The sequence below is a fragment of the Belonocnema kinseyi genome, chromosome 6 (genome assembly GCF_010883055.1).
Source record: "Belonocnema kinseyi isolate 2016_QV_RU_SX_M_011 chromosome 6, B_treatae_v1, whole genome shotgun sequence".
NCBI classification, from domain to species: Eukaryota; Metazoa; Arthropoda; class Insecta; order Hymenoptera; family Cynipidae; genus Belonocnema; species Belonocnema kinseyi.
The window spans coordinates 54,699,863-54,713,529 of NC_046662.1; the positions used below are offsets into that span (position 1 = coordinate 54,699,863).

At 29.9% G+C, this 13,667-nt stretch overlaps 1 protein-coding gene across 1 annotated transcript in view; it reads right to left on the reverse strand.

The window, feature by feature from the left end:
* Positions 1–4,941, reverse strand: part of LOC117175260 — a 6,373-nt gene extending 1,432 nt beyond the window's left edge. Inside the window, exons 1-2 of the mRNA XM_033364954.1 lie at positions 4,823–4,941; positions 4,018–4,327 (exon numbers count right to left, since the gene is read on the reverse strand). Coding sequence (XP_033220845.1) covers positions 4,018–4,327; positions 4,823–4,862 — 350 coding nt within the window. The 5' untranslated portion in view covers positions 4,863–4,941. The remainder of the gene's footprint in view (positions 1–4,017; positions 4,328–4,822) is intronic.
* Positions 4,942–13,667: the final 8,726 nt, after the last annotated feature.

Genomic DNA, 13,667 nt, shown 5'->3' on the forward strand with positions numbered 1-13,667 from the left:
TGGAAGGTCAAATCGAGAGAAAACGGTAAAAAAATCCAAAAAAATACGTTATAGGTTTTTGGTGTCGCTAATTACGAATCTGGCATCCGTTGAACTCTATCGATTCAGGTTCAAGGTCATTTGAAGGTCATTTGAAGGTCCAATCTAGAAAACCCCGAAAACCTATAACATATATTTTTTTCAGCGTTTTCTCTCGATTTGACCTTCCCATGACCTTGAACCTGAGGCGATAAAGATCAGCGGACACCAGGTTCGTAATCAGCGACCCCAAAAACTTATAACATATTTGTTTTATTTTTTCACCGTTTTTTCTCGATTTGACCTTCAAATGACCTTAAAATGACCTTGAACCTGAAGCGATAGAGTTCAACGGATGCCAGATTCGTAATTAGCGACTCCAAAGACCTATAACGTATTTTTTTGGATTTTTTAACCGTTTTCTCTTGATTTGACCTTCCAATGACCTTGAACCTGACGCGATAAAAGTCAAAGGACGCCAGATTTGTATTCGGCGATCCCGAAAACCATAGCGAACCCGAGCTAACCTCAGAATACATGTTTAAGAGTGTCAAATCTCTCGAAAATACAGTTGGTGGGTAGTGGTGTTTCCTATATTTGTAGGGGTGGTGGGGGTGGCTGGGGGGTGGAGGGTAGTCCGTTTAGCGTGCAATCGACTCGGGATATTTATAAGATACTACCATGATTTTTTCAGATTTTTTGGTCCAAAAATGAATTAGGCCAAAAACCGGCCTTACCGACCCTCCCCCTTTGTGTGTTTTAAGTGGAAAATCCTATTTTTGAAACGGCGGTCAAAAAAAAAGGAAAATTTTACATTTCAGTATGTTCTCAGCTCATAGTTCAAGTGTATCTTTGCAGGTCTGCTGAAAGTCATTTAAACTTAAGCAAGGTCCGCCTTAGATTAATGGGATGGTTCTGTATTGCTTCAGGTCAAGGGCATTCTTGGAGTAACTTTGAACGAGAAAGCAAATAGTGATCTTCAATTTGACCTTCAACTTGGACTTGAAGGTCATGTCAAGGCCCTCTTTGTGTTTTAAATTGGGAAACCCTGATTTTGATATCAGCAGTCCAAAGAACGGGAAACTTTACGTTTAAATATATATTCAGGTTATAAGTCAGATGGGACTTTTCAGGAATGACATTAAAGTCACGTTAAAGGACAACCGCAAAGTGAAATTGAAGGTAATTATGGGATTTCTCGATGATATTTACTTCAAGAGTAACTTTGACCTGAGGAAGTAGAGCTGTCCCATTAACCCAAGCAGGACCATGTTTAAAGGTCATTTTTGGAGTAACTTTGAACAAGAAATCAAATAGTCACCTTCAATTTGACCCTAAATTTGAACTGAAAGGTCATTTTAATGTACTCTCTGTCCTTTAAATTGGGAACCCCTGTTTTTGATATCAGCAGTCCAAAGAGCGGGAAACTTTACGTTTAAATATATATTCAGGTCATAAGTCAGATCGGACTTTTCAGGAATGACATTGAAGTGACCTTAAAGGTCAAGCCCAGGTGAAATTGAAGGTAACCATAGGATTTCTTGATGAAATTTGCATCAAGAATAACTTTTACGTGAGGAAGTACAGATCGGTCCCGTTAACCCAAGCAGGACCTTGTTTAAGTTTAAATGGCCTGAGTACATATTTAAACGTAAAATTTCTCGCTCTTGCGATTGTCGCTGTCAAAACTAGGGGTGCTCATTTAAAACACAAAGTCACCTGGAAATGACTTTGAAGGTCAAGTTTGAGGTCAAATTGAAGGTCCCTATTGGATTTCTCTTTGAAATTTACTCCAAGAATGACCTTGATCCATTTGCGTATTTCAATGGGACAGTTATTTAAGTATTTCCAGACTTTTTGGACATCCTATATGTTATTATAGGGGTCATTCACAAAATCCCTGATACGGCAGTCAAAGGTTCCTGGAAAATGTATCACGTATTTTGTGAATGGCCTTATATTAATATTACATATGATGTTAATATTAAATAAATGGATAAATTACTCAATAATAATTTAATTTAATTGAAATTTTAATAATTAAGTTTGAATTAAATTTAATTACACCAAACTCTTGCTTTCAGTCAAGTGTTGGGGGTTGCCTTTAAATAGCCTTGCACTGATTTCGCGGGGACAGAATCGTGAAAAGTGATGGCGACTGAAAGCGGGAGTTTGGAGTATATTAAAATTCATTGACAAATAAAAATTAACGTTACAAGAGAAAAAAATATATTTGATTAATTTTAAATAAGCCCACACTCAACAAAACATTCGCAGTAAGAAGAAGCATTGCTGCAAACTCCTGGTAAAAAAAAAGAATCCAACGAACGAGTTTGAATCACAGCAAATACACAAAAAAAGCTTAGATTATAATCGGAAAAAAATTTAAAAATAATTTTCGGACAAAAATAAAAAAAAATACAGAAAAATGAGAAGGCAAGCAAACACATCCCCTTCCTTATTTTTTCTTTCTTCCTTTTTTTATTATTTTTATTACAATCAAATTACAATAAGAGTGCTTTGAAAATAAAAATAAAAAAATAAAAAATCTAAAAAAAATTACACCACTAACGTTTCGGTACTCATACCGAATACGTTATCAAGGCAACGAAAAAGTGAACAACTACAAATTGGCCGCACCAAAGAACAGGTGCTCTCTCTTTGATACGTAAAAATCAAATCAGGTATTATAATTCGATTTTAGGTATCAAAACGAGAGCATCTGTTCCTTGGTGCTGTCAATTTGTATCTGTTTGAATTGTTATTGCCTTGATTCGACTACTGTATGAGTACCGAAACGTTGGTAATGTAATTTTATTTTTTACTTTTAATTTAAATGAACTCTTTTTGTAATTTTGTAGCAATAAAAATAAAAAAAGACGAAAGTAAGAAAAAAAAGGAGGAAGGGGATATGGTTGGATTGCTGTGGTCCAAATTTGGTCGTTGCATTCTTGTTTTCTTTTCAACAAGAGTTTGTATTCATTTGATTATTGGACGTTAAATAAGATTTTTAATTTGGATTTTAATCTAATTTGAATTTCTTAAATAAAGAAGCATTGAGTCAGCGGATAAGCAGACCATGCTTTCTGTCATTTCCTCCACGGCTACCCAAGAAAATCATTTAAATATACATAATTAGAGTATTTCCAATCTAATAATGTATAAATACGATATATGCACATTTTATGGACGAAAAATTAAAGAATTTCCCACTCCTGGTCAATTATACATACAATACAATTATAAATGATGAATAAATAAAAACAATAAATACAATTTTCCACTTTTCAAGTTATCGTGGATTAATAATTGATTCAAGTAACAAAATAAGTTATTATTGATATTAACAATCTCTTTTTATTAATCGATAAGTTACTTACGTGCGTTATTGAATAAACTGTGAATTGAAATAACTCATTGCTTGGAGGTATAATAATTGTGAAAATATTTCATAAAATACTTTGTTAATCTAATAAAATCCGCAATAAAATTGTAAATATTGCGAAAAAGTGCTGACTGTTAGTTGCGAAAATCATATCTCCGCCGGGTCTGCGCTAATGCTGAATTGCATCAGGTCATAAAGTAACTTTTAACCAATGAGTACGTACTTTAAAAAATATTGAATAGGCCAAATGTTGTTAACGTTCAAAGTTATTGAAAAATGTCAAATTTCGGACCTTAAAAAATTTATATCTCTTAAAATGTGCATTTTACGACAAAGTTGCCGGAGACCTTTTCGTTTCAAAAATGGGCCATATTTTCAACAGAAAAATTGCCCAGGTCAAAAATGTCCATTTTTCATAATATGTTTAAACAATTTCAATTTAAACAAAACGCACCACTTTTTTCGAAAGAAAGCCGGGTATATTCGGATTCAGCGGCTCAAAATACATAAGAATAATATCTTTTTATCCTTGGACATATTATTGCATACGGCAGTATTGCCTGCTCCCGGACTAATAATTTGAAATACGTATATAAAAAATTAAATAAACTTACTTAGCCATATAATTGTCCGTTTTTTCCCTCACATACTTTGCCTTCGCGCATGGTACTGCTGCTTTGATGACATGGACTACTAACTGTTTGAACTCACTAACTGATAGTTTTTTATGCTTAGAATTTGAGTTTGCATCTGCAATAGCGTTAAGTGCATTCACTACGTTGTTCGTCCAAGCATTGTAGTCAGTAACTTTACATGGTTTCCAGTCCACAGCCTCTATATGAAATTGTTTTGACAACCTTACTACGATGTGGTGTGGCGGGGTTTGATCAGCATTAGCATTTGAATCAGAGCTTTCTGAGAATCCTGAAATTGAAAAAAAAAATATGTTGGTACTATAAACAGCACATCTGTTAAAATAAATCTTTAATTATGAATAATTAACAAATTATCTGAGATGATTTGTGGCGTGAATGATTCGATAAAATTTTACTGTTTCTTTAGGGGTTTAGGCAAACTTAAAGTTCTTACGTAAATGGAAGTTCTCGTTAAAACAGAGACTTGAAAATATTACAACTTACATTTACAACTTACTAACTAACAAACTTACCGTTTGTTATATTTTAACGCAAAAATATAAAGGTTTAGGGAGGATAAATAAATTTCTACCCTAAATGCGGATTTAGAATAAAATAAATTGATATTTAAAATAGAATAGTTAAATTTTCAATTAAAGAATTAATTTTTAAATACAAAAGAGGGAAGTTCAAATGAAATGGTGAGATTTTCATCATAAAAGGAATTTTCTATTATGAAGAATAATTTTTTACCAATAAATTTAATTTCTTCACTCATACTCACCGACAGAAATTGCCAATGAAGCAAGGATGAAGAGTTTCATTCTGGACGTAATTAGAAAATTACCGACAAAAATTGGAAAGTACTACTTTTGTCAAAACAAATCAATTTTACTTGTTTCTTATACTTTTATCAAGATACAGACTTTATTCCACAGTAGGCTACTGTAGACGAGTGTATACTGAACTTGCTTATTTAAAGTGTGTCTATGACTAATACGAATCTCGAGTATGAAAAACATTCTTTCTTATCAAGATTCTATTTACCAGACTTTATGTTCAAACTGAATAACATGTTTTTAAACTAGAATTTAAATTCAACGCATTTGTTAACAATTTAACTTTTTTATCAGAAAATAGATATTTTTAGTTAAACTAGCTTCCTTTTTTGAAAATCTGATTACCTTATTGGTAAATCGTTCTTTTTGGCTAAAAATAAATCTTCATGAAAATTCAACTCATGTGTTAGAAATTACCTGTTTGGTTAAAGATTCATCATTTCAGTAGAAAATTCCTTTTTTTGAGTGAAAAATTTGACCACTTTAATAAACATTAGTTGGTGCTCTTCTTTGTAGAAACATGTTTGTTGTTAGAAATTAAACTATGTGGTTGAAAATTTGTTTTTTCTGTTTGTGAAAATTCTGCTATTCTGCAAAGAGATTATTTTTCCAGATAAACATTTATATTTTTTATTAAATATTTACCTACTTTGTAAAAGTTTTTTCTTTCTGCAACGTAATATTTTAGTGGAAAAAAATTTCTATGTTTAAAAATTAAACTATTTTGTTAAAAATTTTGGGTTTCTATAAAAAATTTATCTATAAAAAATGTATACACATGGAAAATTGACTATTATGTGTTTGGTACATAAATTGATCTCTTTGTTGAAAATTAAGCTGTTTGGTTCAGAATTAAATTAACTTTGTAAAGAGTTTTTAGCATGTGCACGATGTTCTAGTTTTTTTTTGTTTAATAAAATAATAATCTGTGTACAATATGTGTATTCTGTGTAAAAACAGTTATTAAGCGACGAATACAAAATTTTATTGTGTAAAGTCTCTTATAAATGACAAAAATGTTATTTAAGGAAGAGTACGAAAAACTCAACAACACTTTAGAAGTCAAGAAAGTTAGGAAATAAGAACTAGCAACAAGTATGAGATGCTGTCCATTGACGCTAATTTTATTGACAAGAATGATAAAAGAAAAATACCCACTAAAGGTGAAAAGCCTTAAGAAGGAAAAAAAACTATTGTTGTCCATATCTAGATCCATAATCATATGGATACGTCAGATGGAGTCAAAGTCTCTAACTAACAAAATGGAAATCAGGATAATAGATAAACGCACAATTATTTATACTAAAACCAAAGAAGATCCAAAGAAGCTGCTGAAAACAATCAAAGCAGAGAATTTTGAATACCACACATACACTCTTCCAAGCGAGAAATTATTCTGTATGATTGTAAAGGGAATTTCGCCAAATGTCAAGTGATAGGAAAAAAGATTGATCTAATACAAACAGAACTAGAGAAGTCTAGAGAACTTTGCATGACTACAGTCAAGCGAATAATAAAAACAATCGACGAAGGTTTAAATGAAAACAGAATAAAATTTACTAGTCTTTGAGTTTCAATTTAATTCAAACAAGCCGACACGGGATACTCTAAAATTATCCGGACTTTGTTATTGTGTTGCTTTTTGTAAGAAACAAAGGAGCAAGAACCTCATAACACCATTTTATAAATTTGGATAGTTTCGGAAAGAAAAATCAATTTGAAAAGTAGAGCTAAAAGCAACAAAAGTAGAATAAATTACCAAGAGATCCCGGAACCAAAGCTATATCCAGATAGAAAAGTTACATTCTACAATGCAACTGGATACCAAAACACGAGTTACAGCGATGCAGTAAAAGAAAACGTTAAAGATGAAAAGGGAGAAGCAAGAAAAGATGAAAGCAATCTCAAAACTGGAAACCTTCTTTCAGAGACTAAGGAAATACTAAGCCAAATCAACGTAAGTAAGGTTATAAGTATTTTGAAATTGAAAAAAAATTTCGTTGCAAAATATACGTTTAAAAAACTATGCTGCATAATAAAAGACACAATTGAAATTTTTGAATAATGGCCACTAATGTAAAAAACAAAACATTAGTACCCTAAATTGAATTTTTAGCACAAGGAATTTAAAATCCGGAACTAACTATATACTGAAGCAGTTGATGCTGAAGTAGGATTACTGTGACATCTAAAATTCCTAACCACCTTTTAAGAATGCTCACATTTTTCTAAAAATTGTGTACAATCTTATAAAATAAAGTAAATATCTTCAACATCTTCTGAATATTCTTCTGACTCATCTGAAATATTTGTAACTTATGTTATTGAACACAATACATAAAATTTTATCATAACGGGGGGAGGGGGGTCTACAGTAAATTTGGAGGTGTGTTGGGGCGGGGGTTTGAAAGGTCAAAAATAATGTTTATTTTCATCAACAAGCGTAAAATTACTATATGCATCACTGACTTTTTCTAGCAGATAAAAATGGTGATACACTGTGCAGTAATGAAGTGCAAAAACACTCAATATGATAAGACCGTAACTTTTCATCAATTACCACTTTGGTGCGCAAACGAAAATGTCTATTGCTATGTTAACACTGATAGCTGAAAGTATTGATGTTCATTCAATTAAAAACCTACAAATTTTGAACAACTTTTCATAATAAAGGAAAGTGGATTTTATGTGATGCTGAAGTGTAAACAACGTATTCGTAGTTTATAGGTGATGTTTCATATTTGCGAAAATGTTATATTCTCCGTAAAAAATTTTTTTTTGTTAAATCAGAAACGTCTTTGTATTTTCTTTAGGTAAATGATGGAGCAGACAAATTTTGTAACCTGAAAAGACTCAACGTTGTGGAGGAAAAGTTTGTTTAAAATAAACTTAAGGATTAGTAGATCAAAAACTAGAATCTTCTTATGTAGATAGTCTATATATTTGAATATTTTATAATAATCTCACAATTTTAATTGAAACTTAATAATATTAAGGTTTCTACAGCGGCCTTGCCTTTAAACTTCAGCACTGAGAATGTTGGCATCCCTAGCAATTTTCTTTTTATTTTACTGCTTTGTAATTGCTCTCCTAATTAAAGTAAAAATCTCTAAAAAAAATTATACGCATAATACAATTCTTGTATCAATTATTAAATATCAGAATATTAAAGTTTAGACTTAAATTTTACATAACTTTTTTATATTATTTATAGTTATATTTGATATCATATACTAAAATAATTGTAAACTTTATCTAAATGCAGTAGTACCGACTATTTATAGAACTAATTGGTTACATATTAATGAACAAATTTTATCCGTGCAGTAACAAACACTTTTTTTATATTCAGTAATGCTAGTCTAGTCTTTTGTTAATGAGAACATCCACAACAATAATATAAATGAATTGTCAACTTCTTTAATAATCACAAATTAGGTAATTCTAATAATAATTGATAAAGACATAATTTTTCTCTAGAAGGCAACTGCTGATTGAGAGATAGTAATAACTTTTTATTAAATGATACATACATCTTTATTATTACAGCTTATCACAGTACAGAAACAAATTTTCAGATGTTTTTAAACAGATAGAAATAATTTTTTAGCAGATAAATTAAAAAATAATTACTAGTACCATTAAAACCTAGCTGAAAATTAGCGTTATTTTCTTGAATTAAGTGTTCTTATTCTGATCCCTCTGATAGCTTAATTGGAATAGCACTTGACTGGATATCAGAAGTTTTGTGGTTCGAGTCCCAATGGAGTGAAGAGTTGGATCTATTTTTCAAGAAATAATTTTAATTTCGAAATATTATTTTCCATCAAGTCTTATTAAGACGTTAAGCATTTTCTGTTATTGAAGCTTCATTACTTGATCGATATTGTTTAGATTTTCTGCCTTTATGGTTTGGATGGTTGATTTACTGCCATTAAGGTGCAATCTCTAATGATATAGCAGATAAATTAAAAAATAATATCTTATACTAGAGTCGTATTTTATAATTAGAATATTTTATAATTAAATTTTCGAGAGATCACTTTTAAATCCCGCGCTAACTTCACTTACATTAGTTGATTGCTGAGGGGAAAACAATGGACCAAATGCATGGGATTCAGTTCGTATTTTCCATATTTGGCTAATATCTTCGTAAAAACAAATTTTTTTTGCATAAGTGTATTTGCAAAACAGTTTTTATTTGGAAAGAACTACTTAATGACATGAGTGAATGATAATAATAATTATTATTATTTATTACGAAGAGAACACAAAAAAAATGTTTTGTCCCATGCATTTGGTTCATTGTTTTCCCCTCAGTATTCAACGAAGTAAAATTAGCTGATGGTTAAAGTGAAAAACCTGATTTGCGCGAAAGCAGAGGGGAAATATGCGAAGAAATTTAAATTCAAGGTACCAAATTTAGACACGCGCCATAAGAAGCTCCTATTCTTATTTGAAAAAGATCCTCAGAAAAATATTTTCCTAAAAAAAAAAGTTAAAAAAAATAAACTAGAGAAAGGAAGTTTTATTAAATATATCCAAAGAAAAAAAAGAGAAGGAATGAGATTTGACTGGTGCTTTTCGCATTCCCGTGTGGAAATAACCCCATTTGGCCCTATTACAATTCGGGCACTAATCAAGGGCTAGTCGGGTTATTAATCGGGGGACTAATCGGAAACTAGTTGGGCTTTTTGTTGTCAGAATTTCAGTCGGGGCCTAGTCGGTGGTTGGTCAAGTGCTAGTCGGGCCTTTTTGTCCACTAATTTCCGTGCGGGTAATCTTCAGGCTCTGGTTGGGAGCTAGTAGGGCTGTGGTCAAGCTTTCTTTTGAGACTATTTAAAAAAAATCGTAGATTCCTAAATTGCGAAAAAAGTTAAATAAACCATTGATTTATTGAAAAAATTATTTAAACTTTTTTTTTTGTTATAAATAATAAAATAGGATGAAAGCGTGTAAAAAGCACTTTCCAAAACCATCATAAAAATTTTAAATCGCATAATTAGAAAGGAAGTTACAGGCGTTTGAAACTACCCCTGCAGGCATTGAGGTTGAAAATTCAACCCCCCCCCCTCACTTGGGGAGGGTTGGTAATCCTGGTCTATAAGTTTGTGGATTAACTACTGTTGGGTAGGCAAACATATTCCCAGAATTTAGAGACAATCGAAAAACATGACTTTTTGAGTTGGGGCAGTTGAGGAATAATGCCCCATATACTGGTTAACAATTTAATTATTCTGTACAGATTTTTTTCTTCTAAGACCAGTGAAAAATCATGCTTAAATCGAAGAACTATTTATTCAACTTTGTTTTTTAAGTGACATGTTTCCCTGTCTTTGTATTATAGAAATTCTTTGTTGGAAAAATTCATATTTAAAGAAAAAGAAATTGCTTCAGAATAGCAGAATTATCATTAATATAATTAATTAATATACTCTACCAAAAATGTGTCTTCTAAGTCAAAAATTAATCTTTTTGGTTCTAAATTATACTTTTCAGAAAAAATAAATTTTTTCAGGTAAAGATTTGTCATTTTTGTTTGAAATTATTTTTTTAACTCAAAATTAAAAATTTCAATGTTGGGTTGAAAATTCATAATATTCAATGAAATATAAAACTTGTCTTTTTACGCTAAAAAGTTCTAAATTATGTAACAAATTACAATAAATATCATAATTATCATATTAAAAATAATCTTACAATTTATTAGTATATTAATAATATACTAATTATTATAATGATTATAATTCTAGAATAATTTTTAAGTAAAATTTTTACTATTCTATTTCGGAACAAAATTAATCTTTTTTTCTTGAATATTTAACTATTTAGTGAATATTGCATTTTAGTGGATAAAGTTTATAAAAATTGTAATGATAAATATAAAATGAAACGCAAGATAGAAAGAAGCTTCAAAAGAGTTGTTTTCAGTTTGTTAAGGGAAACAAATTTTCTGTGTGGACTTTTTTTTTATATTTTTTCGATTTTATAGAAAAGTGCAAATTATTATTTTTCACAAAAGGTACATTTTCCCGCTTCAAGACATTTCGATTTAGGTTTAAAATAATTCAAATAATTATAATTACTACATTAAGATATAAATAATATCGATTACTTAATCTTTTGTTAAGAAATTATTATAATTACAAGTTTGAAATAAATTGAAACAATTGCAAATGATGAAGAAATAAAAATATACCATAAGAAATAATATCTTCTTTGTTAAACAAATATGGGATGTTTTCTAAGATGCGGCATTTATTTTGAAACAGCTTTCATCAGAAAATCTTAATTACCTTGTATCGAGAGAATGCGGAGGAAACGGTTTCCGCAATGAAAAATTTGCTATTCATATAATATTCTTTAAATTTTTAAACATTTTACAAAATTTCTGCATTTTTTCATAAAATTAAAACTTCACATATTTTTCCCGGTTTTTTCCCCATTCGCAAACATTTTTCACGGTTAATGAAATTTGAAAAATCTAACACTAAATCTAATCGTTGGCTTTAAAGTAATAAGAACTGAACTGCAAGTAAAAGCACTCAAAATGAAACTCTTGAATTTTAAATTTAGAAAATCAAAGTTTAAAATTTGTGTCATTTAACAATTTTGTATTAAAATTCTCAATAATTTGCACGTATAATATGTAAGCTACTAACACTTATTAACTGCACAATTTTAAAATAAATACAGTTAAGCTGCCAAATTACAAATTTTGAACTTTTATCAATCATCAAAAATTGAAAATTTCCTATTTAAATCCGAAATTCTAATTCTTTTCGAAAAATTCCTGTTAAAATTCTAATTTTTGTAAAATCTCCTGTTCCAATTTAAAATTTTAATTTTTCTCGAAAATATCTCGTTTCAACTTAGAATTAGAATTCATTCTAATAAAAAAATACCCTGTTTCAGCTCGAAATTTATTTAAATTTTAAAATTACCTTTTTCAAGAAGAGTTAGAATTCTTTCGGATAAAAACAGTTGAAATTCAGAATTGGTTAAAATTTGAAAATATTCTGCTTCAACTCAGAATTATAATTCTTTGAAAAAATTTCCTGTTCCAATTCAGAATTTTGTTCCTTTGGTTGCAAATCAGGCCATGGAATATTTGCACCGAAATATTGGTAATAATAGCCGGGCTTTATCGGTACACGTAGACACTTTGTTTAAATGATTTGAAATCATTTCGAATTTTAAATAAATTTTGAATTTTTTGGCACTTCTATATATTTCTTTAGTTTCCAAATATTAAGTAATTGTTTTTTTATTGAAAAATTTAAAATTACATGGTTTAGGAATGGAATATTTTAAACTAACCTTAATAAAAGCCTTTTGTTATCAATATATTAATCAAAAGATACTTTAAAATTTTAAATAGTTCATAAAGTTTAAATAGGGCGTTTAGATTTGCTTAAGACATTCAAATTAAATCACTTTAATTTTTAACGTATCAATTTCTAGAAGTTCTAAAACTGTGAACTAATGCCGAATCTTCTTGTACAATTAATTATTATTAATTTTAAAAATTTTAAAGTGCAATTCAAGTTTTAAAATAATGAATTCACTAATAATCACAGTTGATCAACTAAAAATGTTTGTTATCAAAAATCTTCGATTTTAAACATTTATAATTTGTAAATGTTTAAGTCTTTAAAAATGCATTCTGAAATTCTTTTGATTAAAATGCGCATTCTAAACTGAATGATATAATTTAAAAGAATCACAATTTCACTAATTTTTTTAAAAACGGTTGAAATCTAAGTTGGACGGATTTCTTTTCTAAAAATTTGTAAAACTCCTGGTCAAAAAATAAATTCATGGTCATTTTCCGATTTCTCTCGGTCTCATAAAATTCCCGGTCATTTCCTGGTTCTCCCGGTTTTCCGGTCAAGCGGCCACCCCGATACTGCTGCTAGCAAAGAGCGAGAAGGCTCTAAAGGAGTTGATCTAGAGGTGGAGAAGTTAATTGGATAAAAATAGGTTAGAGTTAAGTCCGGACCGTCCGAGGTTATGGTGTTTAGGAAAGCAGCCGGAAGAGATAAAGGAGATGAGTGGAGGTGGAAGGAAAAGGCGCAGAATATCGGCTTTTTTTAAATCTTTAAAAATCTTTTTGAATTTTCTCGAGAAAGGCGATTTTGGATTTTTCTTAACACATGAAATGTTTAGCAAAATAAATCTAAACATGTTCATTAAAAATTCTGTTACAGCTTTGATCGTATGAATTTCAAAAAAAAAAATAATTTGAAATTAAACAATTACTAAGAATAACAAAGCAAAAACCTTACAAATTAAATACTTTACTGTGAGGCGCTCAAAATAAACTTTTAATACTAATAATTCTGAAATGAAAATTTCAAAGTTTGACCTATTTAAATTTGTACTAAAGATTTCATTACAATAATTCTTTAAAACTTAACATTGTTTTTATTACACAGGCATACGAAAAAAGGTTTTGTCCGCAAGACGAGATAAACATTTCTATACGTCTTTCTATATGTTTTTAGGGTCACTGAGTCCAAATTGAAAGGTCATTTGACTCGGCGAGGTCGGATTCCATTCATTTGGACTTTATCAACACTTTTATGTAAGGGGTGGTTTTTTAATAACAAGGGATCATTTTGAAAAATTCATTTTTTGGGCGTGGAGATCCTAAAAAGATTCTTTAATTTTGGTGTACTCAATTTTTAGATTAGTCCATATTTATTTTTAGGGTAGTTTATTTTAGATAGGGGTTGTTTTTGAATAATTGCGCTGTGGTTATTGCAAAAGCCTTTAGTGAGCCTTTAA